Source organism: Cavia porcellus, unplaced genomic scaffold, assembly GCF_034190915.1.
Source record: "Cavia porcellus strain 051 isolate PalLab524CR breed Dunkin Hartley unplaced genomic scaffold, mCavPor4.1 scaffold_3, whole genome shotgun sequence".
NCBI classification, from domain to species: domain Eukaryota; kingdom Metazoa; phylum Chordata; class Mammalia; order Rodentia; family Caviidae; genus Cavia; species Cavia porcellus.
In genome coordinates this window covers 122,035,174-122,059,045 of record NW_026947486.1, presented here as the reverse complement: position 1 = coordinate 122,059,045, position 23,872 = coordinate 122,035,174, and the positions used below count along the sequence as shown (strand labels likewise).

At 35.7% G+C, this 23,872-nt stretch overlaps 1 protein-coding gene across 2 annotated transcripts in view; it reads right to left on the bottom strand.

Moving 5' to 3' along the window:
- Positions 1-2,987: 2,987 nt before the first annotated feature.
- Vamp7 (vesicle associated membrane protein 7) overlaps positions 2,988-23,872 on the bottom strand; it is a 50,305-nt gene continuing 29,420 nt past the window's right edge. Inside the window, exons 6-8 of one of the 2 annotated variants that reach the window (XM_013141158.3) lie at positions 18,297-18,364; positions 6,597-6,689; positions 4,495-4,799 (exon numbers count right to left, since the gene is read on the bottom strand). In XM_013141158.3, the coding sequence (XP_012996612.3) occupies positions 4,731-4,799; positions 6,597-6,689; positions 18,297-18,364 (230 nt within the window). In that variant the 3' untranslated portion in view covers positions 4,495-4,730. Of the gene's footprint in view, positions 4,800-6,596; positions 6,690-18,296; positions 18,365-23,872 lie in introns of both variants that reach the window. The other variant, XM_023560408.2, reaches the window with a different exon arrangement.

Genomic DNA, 23,872 nt, shown 5'->3' with positions numbered 1-23,872 from the left:
TAACCCTAACCCTAACCCTAACCCTAACCCTAACCCTAACCCTAACCCTAACCCTAACCCTAACCCTAACCCTAACCCTAACCCTAACCCTAACCCTAACCCTAACCCTAACCCTAACCCTAACCCTAACCCTAACCCTAACCCTAACCCTAACCCTAACCCTAACCCTAACCCTAACCCTAACCCTAACCCTAACCCTAACCCTAACCCTAACCCTAACCCTAACCCTAACCCTAACCCTAACCCTAACCCTAACCCTAACCCTAACCCTAACCCTAACCCTAACCCTAACCCTAACCCTAACCCTAACCCTAACCCTAACCCTAACCCTAACCCTAACCCTAACCCTAACCCTAACCCTAACCCTAACCCTAACCCTAACCCTAACCCTAACCCTAACCCTAACCCTAACCCTAACCCTAACCCTAACCCTAACCCTAACCCTAACCCTAACCCTAACCCTAACCCTAACCCTAACCCTAACCCTAACCCTAACCCTAACCCTAACCCTAACCCTAACCCTAACCCTAACCCTAACCCTAACCCTAACCCTAACCCTAACCCTAACCCTAACCCTAACCCTAACCCTAACCCTAACCCTAACCCTAACCCTAACCCTAACCCTAACCCTAACCCTAACCCTAACCCTAACCCTAACCCTAACCCTAACCCTAACCCTAACCCTAACCCTAACCCTAACCCTAACCCTAACCCTAACCCTAACCCTAACCCTAACCCTAACCCTAACCCTAACCCTAACCCTAACCCTAACCCTAACCCTAACCCTAACCCTAACCCTAACCCTAACCCTAACCCTAACCCTAACCCTAACCCTAACCCTAACCCTAACCCTAACCCTAACCCTAACCCTAACCCTAACCCTAACCCTAACCCTAACCCTAACCCTAACCCTAACCCTAACCCTAACCCTAACCCTAACCCTAACCCTAACCCTAACCCTAACCCTAACCCTAACCCTAACCCTAACCCTAACCCTAACCCTAACCCTAACCCTAACCCTAACCCTAACCCTAACCCTAACCCTAACCCTAACCCTAACCCTAACCCTAACCCTAACCCTAACCCTAACCCTAACCCTAACCCTAACCCTAACCCTAACCCTAACCCTAACCCTAACCCTAACCCTAACCCTAACCCTAACCCTAACCCTAACCCTAACCCTAACCCTAACCCTAACCCTAACCCTAACCCTAACCCTAACCCTAACCCTAACCCTAACCCTAACCCTAACCCTAACCCTAACCCTAACCCTAACCCTAACCCTAACCCTAACCCTAACCCTAACCCTAACCCTAACCCTAACCCTAACCCTAACCCTAACCCTAACCCTAACCCTAACCCTAACCCTAACCCTAACCCTAACCCTAACCCTAACCCTAACCCTAACCCTAACCCTAACCCTAACCCTAACCCTAACCCTAACCCTAACCCTAACCCTAACCCTAACCCTAACCCTAACCCTAACCCTAACCCTAACCCTAACCCTAACCCTAACCCTAACCCTAACCCTAACCCTAACCCTAACCCTAACCCTAACCCTAACCCTAACCCTAACCCTAACCCTAACCCTAACCCTAACCCTAACCCTAACCCTAACCCTAACCCTAACCCTAACCCTAACCCTAACCCTAACCCTAACCCTAACCCTAACCCTAACCCTAACCCTAACCCTAACCCTAACCCTAACCCTAACCCTAACCCTAACCCTAACCCTAACCCTAACCCTAACCCTAACCCTAACCCTAACCCTGCTAACCCTAACCCTAACCCTAACCCTAACCCTAACCCTAACCCTAACCCTAACCCTAACCCTAACCCTAACCCTAACCCTAACCCTAACCCTAACCCTAACCCTAACCCTAACCCTGTCTAACCCTAACCCTAACCCTAACCCTAACCCTAACCCTAACCCTGTCTAACCCTAACCCTAACCCTAACCCTAACCCTAACCCTAACCCTAACCCTAACCCTAACCCTGTCTAACCCTAACCCTAACCCTAACCCTAACCCTAACCCTAACCCTAACCCTAACCCTAACCCTGTCTAACCCTAACCCTAACCCTAACCCTAACCCTAACCCTAACCCTAACCCTAACCCTAACCCTAACCCTAACCCTAACCCTAACCCTAACCCTAACCCTGTCTAACCCTAACCCTAACCCTAACCCTAACCCTAACCCTAACCCTAACCCTAACCCTAACCCTAACCCTAACCCTAACCCTAACCCTAACCCTAACCCTAACCCTAATCCCTAACCCTAACCCTAACCCTAACCCTAACCCTAACCCTAACCCTAACCCTAACCCTAATCCCTAACCCTAACCCTAACCCTAACCCTAACCCTAACCCTAACCCTAACCCTAACCCTGACCCTAACCCTGTCTAACCCTAACCCTAACCCTAACCCTAACCCTAACCCTAACCCTAACCCTAACCCTAACCCTAACCCTAACCCTAACCGTAACTCTAAACCCTAAACCTAAACCCTAAGCCTAAACCCTAATCCTAACCCTCTAACCCTAACCCTAACCCCTAACCCTAACACTAACCCTAACCCTAACCCCAACCCCTAACCCTAACCCTAACCCTAACCAAGATTTTAGTTGGAGAGGTTTTAGGGTTAGTCATTCAATTTGGGATGCAAAAATTGTGTCACTCCGAATGGAGATATCTCAATTGTTTTTTGTTTTGTCTATATTCTTAAATCATGGGCTAAGGATGATAGTGGTACAGGCTGTGGGGACGTTTTATGATCTTCTGCTGTTTTCAGTATGCTCTACTTTTTTTTTTTTTTAGTAATTTTTGTATTTTGTTTTTAAATAATTTCTATATACCTGACAATACAACTATACATCTTTACAGAAATGATTTACATAACACTTCTTAATTTTCAGTGTAAGTAACTTTCTTGCTGTATACAATATAAAGAACATAAACTCCAGGAACAATTTCTAAAACAAAGAACTTACTATATTACACTTAAATTTTATTAATGTCTTAAGTTTGTGCATCATTTACAATGACATGTGTTTTAAAAGCATTCTTATACATAAACAGGCCAAAGAACAGTTAAGTAATTAATCCTTAAAACATGCATTTCAATATAAATCAAGTATGTATAAGAAAGGGAAATAAAGTTTAAGCCTTTTTCTTTGGAATAAAAATATTTGGAAATTATTATTTATGATGTCAAATATTTTTATCGAATGATTTTTCAATAGGAAATGCTGATATTAAAATGCATGGTGTTGATAAAGACAATAGGTAAAAAATTTGGGTTATGCACAATAAGCAAGGAAAATTTCAGTGGGCCAAAAGTATATGTCAAATCTGAATCAAGTAGCATCAGGTAAATGGTTTAGTTGGAAGAATGAATACCATAAGCCAGATTACCGGACACATATAATATTAAAGGCACATGATGCAGCTAAACAGGTGGCTAAATTCCATGGGCTAGTTGAGAAAGGAAGAAAACATCCATTTCATTGCATTTGTTGATAAATATATGCAATTATTCTAGGGCAGCAAATGTCTTTCTTTCAGACACAACTACTAGATAAATTCTGAAGCAGTATGATTACAGTCCAATTTTCTTGCAATGCAGTAAAATTAATGTTAACCTTTTATATTGATTCTACACATTCTCTCAGATTCATAAAAACTTCACAATTAGGTGAACAATTTATTAAACAATAAAAGGATGCTCAAACTATTATTCCATAGGAGTCAAATCCAAACTCTGGAGTTGACTGCCAACTATACTCAGTTTGGGCTTTTCCCAGAATGGAAAAAAAAAATTCCCACACAATCTCCCTTTGTACAGCTAAAATGTTAGCACATCCATTGTGGTTTCCTCCTTTTTCTTTGGTGATTCAAAGGTGTTTGCCTCCTATCCTTTCCATTACACATTCTTTAATACAATTGCCCTAAATATCCACAGAACAAAATGGATTATGCTAAAAAACCACAATCTTCAACAATAGTTAAACCATCATCTTCTCAAATCATTTGATAAGGAAAGAAAATATTGTTGATGATCAGTGCACTGAGATTTATTCCCCAAAATGAATACTAGGAGGCAAAGGATGATATTCTGTGCTTCTAATAGGATAAGAAAATATTCCCCATCAGATTGAAATAAAAATTTTTAGTACTTTACCTGTTTGGGCTCCTGGAAATAAGCAGCACCAACAATTTAATTACAATTCCCAAAATAACAATATTCTCCATTTAAATAGTTTTGAAGCACCTAAAACTTCACTAACAGAAGACATTAAGATGAGATAATAGCAATTCTATCTGTTCCTTGAATACACATGTGTATTTGTGTGCACATACAAAGATTATATAATTTTAGTAGACAGCTTTTAAGACTGGTGGTTTCCAATTTGGCAACAGCTTTGTGCAATTGAAACCAAAGATGGTACTCAAAGTAGATGATAGTAGTTAACAAACCAACCAACCAAACAAAAGCCATTTCAAGGCTACTGATATAATGAATGGTTCAATATGAAGTACAGTGGAATAAACTGGCTGATAGGAACAAAGATAAATCTTGAAGGCATAGAACAAGATTGAAATAAGAAAAGGTGAAAAAGAGGGTTGAAGAGACTGGCAGACAATTTTCTGAGTAGAGAAAGGCTTGAGTCACATGGATTATTTTTAATTCCTTTGTCTCTTTTATCCTTGGTTAATGACAACTTTTTCTTTATTTTTTTACACAGCTTGGCCATGTAAATCCACCACAGAGAGAGGATACAATGATATAGATGAATACCTATAAAAAGAAAAGACAATTTTATTTTCTTGAATTTATCATGTTCCTAATATATAAATATATATTATACAATGAAAAGAATATATATGAAAATAAAGCCCTATGAAAGAAATACTTCAACACTTCTGGTGCTATTACAGCAGCAGTCCAATACTAATATAACAAACTAATGAAGTATTTTCAAATAAAGGAGTAGGATCAAAATTATTCTTATATAATTTTTATCTACTTAAATTTTTACATCAGGGAGAAACTTGATTTTCACAGAAAACTAGGCATAATCAAAGCTAAATGAGCAACTCTTACTGATGCAACATTAACATACCATAAAAATTACAATAACCATGATTTCCTTGAAGTGTCATTTTACGACTAACCATATTTTTAATTTTTATATATACACGATTTTTTATAATTATAATAAGAATACATGAAGAGACTTTACCTATACCAACTATCAGCATGAATGTTGCTCAGTAATGTTCATTAGAAAAATCATACAATAATAATGATTACAGAACCAAAGAAAAGCTGATAATGGGACAGTGCAAAAATACTAGTTCTAGCATACATTTATTAGCTATTTAATTCTAGCATTATGATTTTAAATTATGATAATTTAAAAATATTATCTACCTTGTTATATTACCTTGTTATATTCAAATAGTAACTTGTTATATTTAAGTTAATAACTTGATTTAGAGTATTTGCTACCACTATAAGGATTTGTTAAGGTGAGGTGCCAATACTTTTTAGAAAGATTAATATTACATTTAGAGCAGTGTTTTACATGTAATATATAATTGATAAACATAATCTGAATTTAACAATTCAGCTGCATAAATCAATCTAAAATTACAGACTAAAGACTATGGAAGACACTAAGGTTAGAAACTTATAATGTATCAACTGAGGACCCTGAGCTAAGAAAGAGAAACTGCTGCAGTGAACTCTTTTCTCTTAGGTAGGTCCCACTACCTAAGATACAGAACCCTCAAAAAGAGATAGAGAAGTGAAAGTATTGTTTAGTGATAATTTTGGACTTATGAAAATGACTGAAATATGGAGAGAAAATGCAGGTTTTTTTCAGACATGAACTAATCCAGGTGAAATCCAACAACTTTAGCAGTGGTTCTCATATTTTTGATTCAGGATCCCTTTTAGTGTTTTTTTTGTTGTTGTTGTTCTTTTGCTAAGGATCAAACCCACATTTCACATATGCTAGGCAAGTGCTCTATGACTGAGCCAAATCTCCCAGTCTCTCTTTACATAAATATCACTAAGGACTCCAAAAGATTCTATTTCAAAGGAATTATAAATAGCAACATTTATCATATTAGATGTTAATATTTTAAAATATGTAATTTAAACTCTAATAAACTCCTTACATACAAACAGAACTAATAACTGTATTATAAATAACTATATTAGCCAGACATGGTGGTATGTGCCTAGAGTACAAGCACTTAGGAGGCTAAAACAGGAGGATTACCCGAGCCCAATAAATGAGATAAGCCTTACCAACAGACCAAGGACTCACCTCCAAGATATATAATAACTAGTACATAACTACATTTATGTGAGGTTAAAATACATAAGAATTCTCAACCAGGAAGAAAAGTTTTAAGTGGAGATAATATTTTATAATAACTTCACCACAGAATAAGAAAGTCACTTTCTGAGATTGAGTTTTGAATACATCATTTCAGAGTTAATCACTGAGAAAGAATCATGCTATCTAATTTCTTAGAAACTACAAAATAAAATCAGACAGTAAAAGGACAAAACTAAACTCACAATTGATACGATGATGATGATGATGGTGAGCTTGATATTCTTCATACACATGGCTCGGGCAAGATTTCTGCTGGTTGTTTTGAAGGTGACAGACTAGGAAAAAAAGTGCAATTGTTTGTTTAATCCTTGGCATTTGAAGGCATGGATGATTTGAAGCAATATCCCCCCAAAACATCAACTTTCACTAATTCTGGGGTGCTAGTCATTCTCTAATTCTTAATCTGGATGTTGGTTCCACATGTGTGCTACTTTGTAAAACTACAAGTTATACAATTTTCTGTATGTGGGTTACATTTTAGCAAATTGTCTTCTTAAATCCACTGTCTCAAAAAATGCATTCATTTTTATCCATCTTCTCCATAAAATCTCTATAGTACATTAAGTAAACAGGGCACCACTATTTGGATTTCACTTAATGTTTCTTAGAATGTACAGGATGTCACTAGGAAGCACAGAACTAACCATGAAATGGTATACACTGCATACCAAACCGCTTAAATCTAGCCGTAAATATACACATTGAATGGAATATAGGAATTGACTCAGACAAATGAAAAGATCCTATACAGGAATCAAAGCTAAATAATCAGAGCAAATAACTCTTATTGGAACAAAGTTAATGAAGAAAGGAGAGAATGATAGTAATAAAAACTTCTAACAAGCATTTCACATAAAAAATGTCACTGTGATGATTTAAAATGTTAGAGGATATGAAAAGGAAAAATCAGATAATACAATATTCCAAAACATACATTTTCATAAACTGACATAATGTTTAAAAAAAACACACATAGCAGAAAGTAAATAGCCAAAAGCAGCTTCTATGGGAACAATTAGTAAAAAATTCTCTGACAACATACCAAAATATTGAATATGAATTATGAAAGGAGACACATGTAAGACACTGATCAAACATATCTAGAGTCCAAGTACACATTCAACCCATATTTAACAATGTTTACTATGTTTCTGGTATTGATTTAGGCACCTGTTAATGTTGCAGAAGGAGAAAATGCTGCCAAATATCAATAATTGAGGAACAAGCACAAGAAAATATTCCCAAACCAGGAATGACTTGAACATTTCAATTGACAGAACATACCCGGTATACACAAAGAATACAGAAAGAAGGAACATAGTTTCTTCCCATCACCCTAGAACATTTTGAAACTCAAATGTTTAATGCATTTTATTTTTTTGCTTTGGAATGTAAATGACTAAAATTATGTGTGTATTATACTAAAGGTATACAATGATGTTTGATATATGTACACATTGGAAACTTATTACCACAATCAAGCTAAGCAAAATGTCCATTACTATATAGTTTAGATCTAAAATGTCCCCCCAGAAGTACCATATTCAGGAGTGGAGCTTTTGATAGGAGATTGGATACTGAGAGTGCTATAATCATTGGTGGATTAATTTATTGATGGGTTCATGGCTGAATGTGCTAAGAGGGGGTGGGGTCTAGTTAGAGGTGATGCAGCGTGCCTTTGGAGGGTAGATTTCTTAGATTCATTCTGTCTCTCTCCACCTCACCCCTACACTATTCCCTCTTTCATGTTGTGATGGACAGCTTTTCTATGACATGCCCTGCTACCACGATGCTTCTGAAACAAGCCAAAACCTCTCCTGCTTTAACTTCTGTATGTCAAGCATTTTGTTCTAGCAATGAAAATCTAATACGGTCACCTCAAAATTACTTTCTATATGTGTAGTGAGGATCCTTAAAATCTATTCTCATTGCATATTTCACTATTTAATACATTATTACTAACTATAGTCAACATATTATACATTAAGTCTCTGAATTTATTCAGCTTATAACACCAAGTTTGTACACAGTAACCAATATCTTCCCATTTTCCCCACCTCCTGGTCCCTGGGATTTGATGCACTATGCTCTGCTTCTATGTACTCAAATTTTTAACATTCCAAATGAGATCAAGCAGTATTTTTCTTTCTGTGAACAGCATGTTTCACTTAGTATAATGTTCTCTACGTTTATCCATGTTGCTGCAAACAGCAAGATCTTCTTTAAAGTTGGCCTACGTATACTGGTTTGTATGTGTATGTGTGTGTGACCATTTATCTATTCATCCACTGACAAATGTTGACACTATTTTCATATACTAGCTATTATAAATCATCTTGCAGTGAACACAAGAGCAAGAATATCTCTTGGAGTACTGTATTCATTTCCTTTGAACATAATACACTTTGAGAAAGGATTGATGGATTAAAAGGTGGTTCTCATTTTAACTTTTTAAATACACTCCATTTTGCTTTCCATAGTGGCTGTATCAATTCACATTCCCACCAACAGTGTACAAGGGTGCCTTTTTCTCTATATCCTCTCCAACACTTATTCTCTTTGGTTTTTTAATAGCCATCCTCTTTGGGTTGAGGCAATATCTCATTGTGTTTTTGATTTGTGTTTCTGATTTTTAGTGAGGTTGAGCATATTTTAATACACTGATTAGCCAACTGTATATCTTCTTTAGAGAAATGTCTTTAATAAGACCTTTGTGCATTTTTAAACTGCTTTCTTATTCTGCTATTGAGTTTATGAGCTCTTTAAACACTTTGAACACTAATCCCTCATTAGATATATATGGCTCACAAATATTGTATCCCAATGTGTATGCTTCTTTTTAATTTGTGTCTATTGTTTCCTCTACTGTTACAGGGATTTCACAGGATTTTTTTTTACTGGTCAACTTTATTTTTTATTAGTACACATCTATGGGTACATAATGATTACATTCACTGTGGGGAGTCTGTCTCTTTTTATGAAGAAACACACTGGTTTGCTTGCTATAGCTTTGTGACAAAATCTGAAGTCACTACTGAGATTAATGTGACGCCTCCAACATTTTTCTGCTTTTTCAAAATTACTTTGTATATTTAAGGTTTTTTACAGTTTCATATGAATTAGAATTTTGATCCTGATTGAACTAAATGTGCATATTGCTTTAGATCATTTTAACAGTAATGATTCTTCTAATCCATAGACATGGGATTTTTTTTTTCATTTTTGTGTCTTCAATTTCTTAAATAAATGCTTTATAAGTTTCAGTATACTACACAGATCCCTCTATTTAGTTAAACTTATTTCTAAGTATCTTTCTGATACTATCATAAACAGAACTTTTTATATTTTTTTTCTAATAGTTATATAGATAATGACAATATGATTTGGAGAGTGATAGTCACTTGAGAAAAACCAACCATGTGATTTATGGAACTCTGGGTCACACATAGAGCAGTTAGAAACTAAGATCAAGCTACTAGGTTGTAAGCCAATCATGCTTATGAAATTAAAATTAAGTAAAAATGCAACACTGTAGTTTGATTAAGCTTTTCTGCTGCACATGATGTTACACAGCAATGTCAGAAAAGTACTATGTCGGGGCTGGGGATTTAGCTCAGCGGCATAAGCACCTGCCTTGCAAGCAAGCAGTCGTGAGTTCAATCCCTGGTACCGAAAAAAAAGACAAAAAAAAATTAAAAAAAAAAAAAAAAGAAAAGTACTATGTCCTGACTCCTTGAGATCAGAATCACCATATTTGGTAACTTTCCAAACTCTACCCACTGTATTTCTTTCTTACATGGATCTTAATCTGTATCTCCTGCCTATAATAAACCATTACAGTAAGTATAACACTGTTCTTAGCATTCTGTGAATCCTCCTAGTGAGCTATTGAACCTGAAGGTGGTATGGGGAACCCCAAAATTTGCACTTGGTGTCAGAAGTGAAGGTGGTTTTGGGAACTGTGCCCTTAAAACTGTATATCTTATTTAATTTCTCAGTTGCTTTATCACTTCACAATTACTTACCAAAATACACTGAAATGTAGCAATACTTAAACAATTTCAAAGGAAAATTCTTTTAATCTTAAAATTTATGTATGTCAAAACCCTGTTCAAACAGGAGAGCAAAAAAGTACACTCATTCTGGAAAAGACTTAGCATATATAACTAGCCACAAACCCTTCTGAAGAAAATCTGATACCTCAAACAAATACTAAATCATAATAAAGAGTGCAAGGAAGAAGAAATATGATGGACAAGAAAAACTGGTGATGTTGCAACTGTTAAATGCAAATGCAGTTGCTGATTCAATAAATTTGGATGGAGAGTCCTGCAAAATGTTAAGTATTTGAATACTGATTAAAAACTGTTACAACTTATCAAGCTTCCCTTAAGGTTGGGAGTGGGGGTAGGTGAAAGAGAAAAGATACAAAAGTTAAAAAAGAGAAAACATATAAAAATCACTGCGAGAATGACAAAGAAGGTTGAACAGTTTGATAGACATTCTACATAATTTCATTAGCAGTTGTCAGGAGCTTTGGGGATCTGCAAACCTCATGTTCATATAGTAGAGTAACTTGTAACTCCAAAGATAGGTCTACATTCTAATCCATATGCATGTCACATTACTTGGACAAAGGGTCCTGACACATGTGACTATATCAGGAATTGTCAGATAAGGAGTTTCCTAGATTATTCAGGGGGTCCCTAAATGCAACCAAAAATGTCCTTTTGGAAGGAAGGTAGAAAGGGATTTCACACACATGATTTCAACTTGGAGTTCTTTTCTTTTTCTTGCCTAATTCCTAAGTTAGGAATTCATCTGGCAGTGTTTTATAGTTGTTAGTATACAAGCTCTTTCAAGTTTATTCCCTAGTATTTTACAGCATAGTCTCTGTTCCACTGCTCTGTTTATGTAAATGCCAAGCTTTTAAAATTACTACAGCAATGTAGCATGTTTGAAGTCAGGTAGATAATGACTCCTACTTTGTTCTTTTTGCTCAAGATCACTAAGACTACTTACTTAGGGATTTTGTGGTTCCATATGTATTTTAGAATTAATTTTTGTAGTGTGAATAATGACACTGGTACTTGGGTTTTTAATTTACTTATTTATATTGAGGCAAATAAAACCAAGTGAAATAAAACAGGATAGAGTCAATCAAAATAAAACAATGAATATGATACATGATTACAAAACAAGACAAAAGGAAATCAATACTGGCTACCAACATGCCTCATGTTATCTTAAAAATAACTGCCCATACTATCAGACATAATAAAATCAAACAAAACAGAATGGAACAAAACCAATCAAAACAAAACAATGAAAGCAATACAGGACTTCAAAACATGATAATAGGAAAACAATGGCTACCGTAATGCCTCTTATTATCTTCAAAGTAGCTGCCTATACCATCAGACATAATAAAATCAATCAAAACAAAATAGAATTAAATCAATCAAAACAAAACAAAACATTGAAAGCATTATGAAGCATTGAAACAAGATAACAGGAAATCAATAATGGCTACCATTATTTTTTATCTTTGAAATAGCTGCCTATGCCATCAAATATGATAAAATCATAAAAAAAAAACAGAATAAAACCAAGCTAAAAAGAACAATGAAAATAATACAGGGTTTCAAAACATGATAATAGATTAAAAACGGCCACTGCCTTCTCTTTTAGACATTGCCTCCCCTTTCATTTTCACAATATCTATTGTGCATTTTGGATCCCACTAACACCTTTAGTTTTTTTTAAATAGGCAGACAACATGATGTTCAGCCACGTGACTGAACCATTTCACCCATAAGCATGATCTCAAGTTGTATCCATTTACCTACAAGAGCCTTGAGGTTATCTTTTTTTTTTTATAGCTGAGTAGCTTTCTGTTGTATAAAAGCACCATATTTTTCTTATGTATTTAGTAGTTGATGGGCAAGCTATTTCTACTTATTTCTGATTTCCTGTCACACGGAGCATTGTTCTCTTTTTTTCCTTTCAGTCTATGGATTTTCTTTCAAGTTAAATGTGTTTCTTGTATAAAGCATATTGATGGATCTTATCCCCTGATCCACTCTGCCTGTGTCTGGTGAAAGGAGAGCATCTACATTAATGGTTATGGCCAACATGCACTGGCTCATCTCTGCCATAATATTTTACTGCCATTGGCTTGCATACTTTCCCCCTCCAGTCAATTGGCTACCCTGCTTGGTGATCTCTCTCTGCCACTGTTTCTGGAACCATGGTAATTTTTATCTCTCTCTAGAATGTCCTTCACTATTCTTTGAAGGGTTGGTTTGGTAGTCATGAGTACTTTCAGTTGTTCTTTGTCATGGAAGTATTTTGTTTCTGCATTAATTTTGAAAGATAGTTTTGCAGGGTACATCAATCTGGGTTGGAAGTTATTTTCTTTCAGGACTTGAATACTTCACTCTAAGATCTTCTTGATTTGATGGTTTGTGTTGAGAAATCTGCTGTGATTCTGATGGGTCTTGCTTTATAGATAATCTGTTTCTTTGCTCTATCAGTTTTTAATGTTATGTTCTACTGAATTTCTGGGATCCTGCTTACTATATGTCTGGGTGTAGATTTATTTTGGTTATGGCTAGTTCGAATTCTATATGCTTCACTTAATCTGTATGTCATATCTTTTCCCATGCTTGGGAAGTTTCCTGCTATTACTTCTGTAAATAGATTGTTTATGTCATTTGTTTTGACCCCCTGCTTTTTTGCTGACACCTATTATTCTTCAATTATTTTTGTTTGCATCATCTTGCAGCCCTTGAGTTGTTATTTCCTGGTTCCTTGTTTTGTTTATGAGATCTTTCTTTTCATGATGGCTAGCTGCAGACCTGTCTTCAAGGTCTGAAAGTGTATCTTCAGTTTCTTTTGAGTGGTTTTGCCAGCTTTCAATAGTTTTTAACTTCCTGGATATCTCTTTCAATCTGTTTCATGCATTCTAAATCTCTCTTATATTGTTGACTCAAGGTTTTCTTCATTTTCCTGTGTTCCTCTAATTTTTTCTCTGTCTTTAGAGATGCTTAGCAATTATTTCATTTTTTCATTTCTTCTTTCACATGAAATAGTATTTCTGTTCTAATTTCTTTTATAGCCTCATGAAATTGTTTCTTTACTTCAGTTACCATTACTTCAGAAACTTTGGGTGTGCACCTCCCAATCTCTTCCATGTTTACATCTCTCGAACTTGCTGTGCATGGGTTAGAGGCCAGAGACTGGCTTTTGCTTCTTCTTCTTGACATTTTCCTGAGTTCTTTGGGATAACCAGGTAATAGGATCCCAGGCACTTCCTGCATTGGCTACAATTTCTCCAAAATATGAATGTTTGGTTCTCCTGGCCAGTGCTGGCTATGAGTATCCGATAGTGGTCATTGGGTACACTGCTGTTGGGTTGACTGCTGCTTTCCTCAGCTGCACTGGCTAGCAGCAGTGGGAAGGGAATGGTGGCTGGTGTGCATGTGGGCACCGACACCAGTACTTTGAAAGGGACTGTAGTGAATCTATTATGGGTAGTATGGGCACTGTAACAATATTGATTTTTTTTCCAGAGCATGAACCTGGGATGTTTTTCTACATTTTTTTGTCTTTGGTTTTTTAAAAAAAAGTTCTAAAATCTTCATTTCAGACATCTTTCACCATTTTGGTTACATTTATTCTTAGGTATTTTATGTTTTTATAGCTACTGCAAATAAAGTTGATTTCTTGATCTCTATTCCAGATAATTCATTTTTAGCACAGACATGCTGATATTTGTATATTGATTTTTATGTCATATAACTTTATTGAATTTTTAAATTACTTCTGCCAGTGTTTAGTGGGATCTTTAGGATATATATATATATATATATATATGACTATGTCATCTGCAAATAGCATTCTCCTTTCTTTCTCTTGCATAAATGTTAATCAAAGATTTATTTTAACAATGTTTTACAGCTTTTAGCATACCAGCTCTTTATCTTCTTAAGTTTATTCCTAAGAATTTTAATTTTTCAAGTACTATTGTAAATAGAACTTTCATATTTTAATTTTACCTTTGAAATATTTTTCTAATATATAGAACTGCAATAAACTGTTTCTTAAATGACATTAGTTAAATCACATGCAAAAGAATGAAGTTTTACATTTACAGTATATCATAAACAAAATTTAACTGAAAATGGAAAAAAAGACCTAAAACTACAAGACACTTAAAAGACAACAGGGGAAAGCTTTATGACATGAATCTGACAATGGTTTCTTAGATATAACCCTGGAAGTACAGAGATTCAAAGAAAAAATAGATAAAATGGACATCAAATTTTAAAACTTTTGTATACCACATGGTACTATAATGAGAATGAAAATACAACCCAGAGACTTATATGAAATATTTGCTAAAAGCATATATATGTAAGGGGCTAATATTTAATTATATTATAAATATACCTACATTGCAATAACAACTAAAAAAGTATTACAATAGGCTACAGACTAGAATAATTTCTCCAAATAAGATGTACTGATGGTCAAACAAGCCCATGAAAAGATTTTCAACATTAAATATTTTATATATTTTTAAAAACTTTCTGAATACTATGTCTTAATATCTTTAATTAAAACTTGGCTAGGGAGATAAAGAATCCTTCTTAAGGGGAGTTAATTTTGGAGACAGCAAAGGGCACAACAGAGAGTATGTATTTTTTTTCTCCTTTTTTGGTTTTGATTTTGATTAGTTCATGTTTGTAGTACATAATGATTACATTTGTAATGGGGAGCTGGTACACATACATAACACATCTTTTTTTTCTGGCTTTTTGAGACAAGGTATCACTATGCAATTCAGGCTGGCCTTGAGCTCACTTTGTAGCCCAGGCTGAGCTTGCAACTGTACTCCTGCCTCAGCCTCCCAAATGCTGGGATTATAGGCATGAGCCACCACGCCCGCCTATCCTTTTTTTAAAAGAGAAAAAAAGAACATAGAAAAAACAAAAAGCAATCAAGTGAACAAAGAAAAATAACAACAATCAAAGGACAATAACAACAACACAATACTGATACAGGATTTCAAAACAATATAGGAATTTAACAATGGTTAGTATATTGCATTTTATTATCTTCAAAATAGTTGCTCAGGTTACCAGTTACAGGCATGCAAGACTGATCAAACAACATGACTTTCCTTTGAGTAATTTCTTTCTCTTTCACTATTATCTATTGTAATTTTTTAGATCTTACTTAATTTTAGTTTCTTACAGTAGCAAGACAATACAGAGTTTGTATATGAGTTTGACTTATTTCACTTATGAACACGGTTTCTAGTTGTATCCTCTTACCTATAAAAGCCTCAAGTTATCAACCTTTATGTCTGAGTAGTACTTTACTGTATAAATACCACCTCACAGATCTAGAAAAAAACATTTTAAAAATTCATCAGGAACTAGAAGAGACCTAGAATAGCAAAGGCAATCCTAGGCAACAGATACAAGGCAAGAGGAATCCTAATCCCTGACCTGAAATTATACTACAAGGCTGCTATAATAAAAACAGCATGGTACATAGCACATTTGTGTGTGTGTGTGTGTGTGTGTTTTGGGGCAGGGTTTTGCTATGCAGTTCAGGCTGGGCTTGTGCTCACTTTGTAGTCCAGACTGGTCTCGAACCTGCAAACATTCTACTGCCTCAGCCTCCTGAGTGCTGGGATTACAGGAGTGTGCCATCATACCCAGCTACATAACACATTTTAATTATTTTTCAGCTCCTTCTTTTCTTCTCTGTCTGTATCTTGGTCCCCTTTCCTTTTGCAAAAAAATCTATCTGCTTCTTTCCTATTATTTTTTTACTTTGCTTTTTATTTATACTTTGGGTTTTTCCTGTCAAAGAAGTTATTCAGTATTTAAGTTTGTATGTCTGATTTGTTTCATTTAACATAATGGTCTCACACTGCATGTTTTGTGATAATGCAAATGTATGAATTCAAAATTATAGCTCCTTTCTCTGGCCAATACAATTAAAGAAACAATATTTCAATGCCTTAATCATCCCAGGATCAGGTACTACATAGCTGGAGATCAACCAAATAGCTCAAAGTCAACTGAAACTATCAAAAATGGTCAATTCTAAACGTTTTTAATCTGTTCTATCTTGACTTTCCTGTAGAAGCCCTAAGGAAGTCTTTGGCCTTGGTTTCTCATTTCTTCTCCTGTGTTAACACCCTGGTGTTTTTCCCTGTTATCCTGCATGGCCCATGGTCACCCTATCTCTAGGACTTGTGAGTACAATAAATGTCTTCCTTCTAAGTCTTACTATGATCTCCCCTAGTACCCATAACCTTCCCATACTATATCAAACTTGTATATTCTTAAAATATTAGTTTTTAGGGACATATAAATCAAAATAATGAGATAATCCTTCACATTCTCAAGGATTACTATAATGAAAGGTGAAAAATAATGTAGTGACAAAAATGCAGAGAAATTTGTATCCTTGTAGGCTGAAGGTAGGAATGTAAAATGGTGTAACTGTTACGTTAACAGTTTGGTGGTTCTTAAAAATTCCAAATTTCAGATTACTATATGACACAGGAAGTCCATTCCAATATATAAATCCAAAGTAATTGAAAGTAGGAACTCAAATAGACACTTTATACCAATGTCCACTGTAGCATTATTCACAATAGCTAAAAGGGATAACAATCTAAGTAACTGCCCACGTTTCCCCCAAAATAAATCCTACACTGAAAAATGTCTCTGTGACAAACTTTTACTTTCATTATTCAACATATTTTTCATCACACCTCTTTAATCAACTATTTGCAGCAATTTCTGTCAAATAAAAACATGCTGGTATCACCTTATTCACTGGATCTGATACCATGTGATTTCTGGCTCTTCCTCAAAAAGTTAAAATGACCATAATAGTGAATAGTTTTGAACCGATTCAGGTTTTTCAGACAGAACAGCACAACTAAAGACATTCAGAAAAGAATACTTCAAGAACTGTTTAGGTCCCACCCCACCACCTCACTTCCTGGCTGCCATGACGTGAGCAGCCTCCCTCTATGCATCCTTCTACTATGGTGTTCTACTTTGCCACAGACCTATAGCAATGGAGCTGACTGACTTAGGACTGCAATGAACTCTGCTAACCCTCCTAAATTATTGTTCTTACATATTTTGTCATAGCAACAAAAAGCTGACTAACACAATCACAGATTCATTTCAAGGTATAAAATTCTACTGTATATCTAACTTTGTAATTTTGTGGACTCAAATTGTAACTCATTTCTGCCCACCATCTATTCACCATATATCTATCAAAAGTTTTAATAATGTAATAATGTAACTGCATGGAAAATGTGGAGACAGAGAAAACTGTGGAATACATAGTTCTCAGGGTACACCATCTCCTTTAAGGCTTTGTTGGCATTCCCCAACCTGTATCTTTGGCTTAAAACAAGCTAAGATCTAAGCTACCACTATATATAAGAAAATGAATTATACAATTTTTAGGATTCATACAAGGTCACAACTAGCCTGTATCTTTGTTTTATATTTTACATGTTTGTATAGATAAAAGATTGTTACCTGGAATTGAGGTTGCAAGCTATTTAGGCATCAATGCAAAACATTAGAAAATTGTTTCTGCATACTGAGTATGTCTTCCAAACCAAATCTTCCTTAATTGCTAGTAATGATTATAGCTTCTTTTTTTCTATGGCTCATTATCATTCTTATCACAGTATAATCACACACTGGACATGAGAAAGAAAAAAAAAACTACCACAGTACTGAATTTAAGGCATTTCAATTTATTATAGCTACCATCTGCAATCATTTTATTTTACATCTTAAAAAGTTATAATATTCCATACTTACTGAATCCACAAGATTTTCTGTTTTATCTATCAATAATTCCAATCTTTCTCCTCGCTGAGCTACCAGATCTGAAAATATCAGACAAAAATTATGCTTTACATTACAAATAAACAAATTTGTTTTCATTTTAATCCTAATCTGATTTTAATTAAAGTTGGTATTCTTGACAGCTCTTATTTATTACAGAAGTATCTGTACCTATAACGAGTAAAAGATACTAAATTTTGTTCTGCCACATATGCTCCCCTTACCAGGGGGTCTAACATGATGAAAATTTCTCAATCTTGGGCTGGAACTTCAAGAAGCACGAGCCAAAATAAACCTTTGTTTTTTATACGCTGAAAGGATATTTTAGTAAAGCTTTTCAACTAAAGTAGGGATACCAGTTTTTTTTTTTTTCTGTAAAGCACATGGTACCAAGTATTTTAGGTTTTGTGCACCATGCAGTCTCTGTTGCAGTTACTCTACTTTGTCAGAATAGATAATATGTAAATGAATGGGCATGGCTGTGTTCGGATAAAACTTCATGTAGAACAACAGGCAGCAAACCAGACTTGACCCACAAGCTATAATATGTATATTCCTGAATTAATGTGTGAATTGAGATTAAAAAACAGGATCTCAAAATGGTGAGTTAGGCACTTTCAGAATTGTGATATAAGTAACTTCTCATATTCTCTCCTCAGCAAAACTATCTTATGTGATGGAAGTTATACAAACAAATAACACCTGCCATTTATATTCTCTGGAATATAATATATCTGAAAGGCATATAACAAAAGGAGAAACACTTATACAAGAAAACTAACTAATTATTTGTGTTATGGATTAAGAACTGGTGGTCAACTTAACACCAGCTGGATTACATCATCATGGCACTGAGCAAAGATGCTCCACTTGAGGAAAGCTGCCAGCATAAATAGGTGGAGAAGGAGAAGGAGGGTTTTGAAGCATTAATGCATTATTGCATTGAGGCATTCTGAGTTTTCCTACAAGTTGCTGTTTGAGCCGTTGGTTCCGCTGGAGAAGCTCTGGTCCTCATATTGAGCATTGATTCCTGGCTCCAGAGAGGAAGACATGTGCCACTTGTTTCCAGGATGAACTTGTCACACTGACTTCCTGGCATGTACCCAACTGTGCTTGTCGGAGGAGGAGCTTGGGGCTTGGCTGAGGATGGCTGTGGTGCTTTTCAGGACAGTCCTGATCTTGTTGTGAGTGTGACTTTGTGGCTCCAGATTAGAACCCTCATCCCACCAGCACAGTTCCTTCACCCCGCTGGCATGGACTTTCTGATTTTCACTGCTTAACTTTGGGCTTTCCCAGCATGGATCCATAAAAGAAGGCCTGAGTCCTTTTTGTGGGCTCTGGACCTCCAGTTGGGACTCGTGGGAGGCACTGTCATGAGCTCTGGGTTTTCATCTGGACTCATGTGGGACATTGCTGTGGGATTTAGGCCCTTTAAGACATATTCTGTTTTTGGTGTTACAGATAGATTTCCTGCATTTTCTTGTGTTAACTCCCAGTGACCATTATAAAAATAATATTATAAACTCCATGTCCTGATTCTAATTGTTCTCCACACAACCCCTGAGTGCACTTGGTAAGAACTATAAGTCAATGGCACTAAGCCATAACCCATTCCCTCTCTTAGTTCAGTGAGATGAAAGTTCTACTCATAGCAAGTATACCCTTGAGGGCTACTTTTTCTCAGGCACAAGTCAAGGTCTACTATTTCTCCCAAGGAAGGTCACTGTCACATCAGCATTTCTTATTTCACTCTTCATTCAGTTCTACGTTATAGAGGCTCTGTTCATTAAAAGAACAGCTAATAGGTTTGAGGTTTCCTTCCTCTACCCAGCCTCCACCCATAGGACAGCTGTTCCTCAAACAACAATCCAAAAATACAGTGTCCTAACTACTATTGCTTGCATTCACTCATGGAGTGGAGTTTCAATGCTGGGATGGACAAGGGAAGAGTAAAGACTGGTAAGGAAAAGGTATCACACCAAGGAAACTGTCAACAGCCACTACTAGTAGCTCCAAGGCAGGGATTTGAATTTTTCCCAAGTGGAGAACCAAGGCTTAATAAGGACAGGGCACTTTCCCTAAGAGAATCATTTTTTGGAAGTTCAAACCTAAGAGCATTTTAAAAACAATGGAGATTTTGGAAGTAAGCAACTAAGATAATATGGGTAGCTTCACAAGAAAAACTAAACTGTACAACAGCAAGAAATTTAACAAACAGAAAGAGGGAAAGTTACAGGTAAGAAGAACTCTTCCGGGTTCACTTCAAACCTCTTAAGATTGCCCAAATGAGAAAGCCCAAATCTAATTAGATTAGACTGGAACAAGTTATGTATTGGGTACTATCAAAATCAATAGAATAATTAGTCTGTAACTAGAGAAGGCAAGTAGCCTAGCAAGAAACAGTGGCAGAGCAGTCAGACGCTTAACAGGAAAAATCAAGAAATGAGACACTCAAAGGGCTGGATTACATCAGCTATGCTATTCCAGGATGACAATGTGCATGTCCAAAATTCGTCCTTCTGAGGTACAATATTATAAGATGCACAGTATGGAAGAAATAGACTTCAGTGGAAAACTCCAGCCACGTCACTAAACAAGCAAACAGAAAAACAAACCATGAGTGAGTGAGGGGTTAGTACCCAGAATTGCTGTAGTACATCATCTAAAATGTCTGATTTTCCACAAAAAATTATAAGACATGAATAGAGACAGGAAAGTGTGAGCCATACATAGGAACAAAAAATGATCTGAGGTAATCTAGCTGTGGAGCACAAAAAAAAAACTTCAAAGCCATAATAAATATGTTCAATGAACTAAAGGAAACTACACTTAAAAAGTATGATAGCAATGTTTCACCATAGAGATCAATCAAGTATTAAAAATTGTTTATAAAAGGACCACATAAAATTTGAGCACAATACAAGAAATTTAAAACTCAATGGAAGAAATTAACAATAGCTTGGAGCAAGCAGAAGAATCAGCAAACTTGATGATACATAAATTGAGATTATCCAGGCTGAAGAACAGAAAGGAAAAATAATGGATAAAAACTTAAAAATAATGGATAAAAACTGAGCCTCAGAAAAATGCTGGGCACCCTAACTGCACCAACATAAGAGTAATGGGAATACCAAAAGAAAAGCTAAAGAAAGGAGAAAAAAATTAAGAATACTAGTAAAAATATCTCAAATATGATGAAAACCTTTAATTTACATATCTAAAGAGACCAATAAGTTACAAGTGGGTGAATCAGGAAGAGCTCTACAAGTAGACATATCCCAGATGAAAAAGAGACAAAGAAAAATCTTGAAACAGCAAGAGAGAAGCAACCCATCACACACAAGAGAAAACCAGTAAGAGTAAAAGATGACTTTTCTCATCAGAAACAGTAGAGGTCAGAAGGCAGTGAGATGACATACTCTAAGTGACGAAAGAAAAAAATTTCAACCAAGAATCATATATGCAATAAAACTACCTTTCAAAATGAAAGTAAAATAAAAACACTTCCAGATAAACAAAAATTGAGAATACATTGCTAGTAGACTTGCCTTGTAAGAAATACTACAGAAATTCCTTCAGGCTGAAAGCAACACACTAACCAGTAATTTGAATCTAAATACACACATACACAGAGGAGCACTGGTAAAGGTAATTTTCTAGAATGGGCTTAAGAGACACCTATAAGATTAACAAAGCATAATTCTGGTGTGTCTAGGTGGACTGGGGGGGGCATATCCCTTCCTCTTGGTCTCTTTACCTACTATTTCTATGCTGCCATGAGTTGAGCAGCTTTCTTCCACCATGACTTTCTGCAATATTTCTGCCTTTGAGTCAGTCAACCATGGACTGAAACCTCTGAAGCCATTAGTCAAAATAAACATGTCCTTTAAATTGTGTATGTCAGCTACTTAGTCACAGTGACAAAAAGGTGATTAATACAATCAATATAGAAAGATCAATTTTAGTTCTATACATTAGTAATAATCAATTCAAAAACAAAAGTAAAACTTTACATTTTCAATAGCATCAAAAAAGAAAAACTTAAGGAACAAGATGTTAGAAACAATACTGTTATAAATGGCCTCAAATTGACCTTTTTTATGGCTAAGCAAAATTTCATCATATGTAAAAATAACACCTTTTTTTTATCAATTTAGACATTTATAGATGAATGGATGGACCTTGAAGACCACTGTAAGTGGTCACACATGTAAATTGGACACACATGTAAATTCATCATTATCTCTCTGGAGTGAGAAACTGAAAGTGTAAATATGAACCAAATGTAAAACAGATATTGTAAAATAGGAAGAAATTGTTGAAAAGGAAAAGGGAACTAGAAGAGGGAAGAGGGAAATAAGGGAAAAGAAAAAATGAGAAAAGAAAGATAAAATGGAAACACAGCTTTGTGACTAGGGAGGGGAAGGGGAGTTGAAGGGAGGGAATGGGAATAGGAATGGGGTAAAAGAGGAATCAAGATGTATCATGTACAGGTATAAATTTCCTATAATGAATGATTATTATATATACCTAAATTGTGCCAAAAAACTTAAACAAATAGAGAACAGAAACAATACTGTTAAGAGAGAAAATATTTTGACTATTAAAATTTGCTGGACAGGTTTTACTAAAAACTATTGTACTAGAAGTCTGAGCTCAACTCCTAATGTAACAAGGAGAGTGGAACTGTAGCTAATGAGCAGAATGGAAGCTAAGTTACTAAAGAAGAGACATACAAGTTGAAGGATGTTTTCTAAACTGGTCCCATAGATTTTTGCTAAGAACAGGCCAAACTTACACATCAAATCTAGGGAATGGGGAACCTGATCAGATAGCAAGGATGTCAAGATATCAAGGGTGGGGTATTAGCAGGCTTCTCTGTAAGGCTTGCTTAAGCAAGCTAAGGACAAAGATGGAGGATGAGGCCTAAATGAATGGAGAGCTCAGGGAAGCCTGTACAAGGTTTAGTCAAGAGAAGAATCTGTCATGTTAGACTTACACACTGAAAACTACAAAATACTGTTCAAAACAAATACCCAAATGAATAGAAAGATACTCCATGGTCACAGAACTTTAATATTGTGGTATTATTGATATATTATCTGAACCTGATAAGTTTAGAAGTTTAAAAGATTCAGTGGGGAGTCATGTTCCTTTACTTTGTAAATATCCCATTCTGTCAAAGAAGGCACACAGATTTTGTGAGCGCTACACTTGCCCTGGGGGATAGGAAGTGGCCTGAATACAATATAAGGGAAGAAAAGAGCCTTGCTCCCCATTTTTTGTTCTTGCTGCTTTTGCTGGCTGGTACCTTGAAGTTTCACTCCTATTCACACCTTGCCTTGGAGCCAGCTGATTACGGACTGAAACTTCCACAAACTGTAAGCTAAAAAAGTCTTGCTTTCCTTCATTTTGGGTGTCAGTTATTTTGTCTCAAAAATGAAAGAAAGTAACCAAGACAGAATTTGGTTCCAGAGATGTGGGGCTATTGCTGTGAAATTACCTGACCATGTGGTTCAAGAGCCTTTGGTAATGGTTTGTGGAAAGAA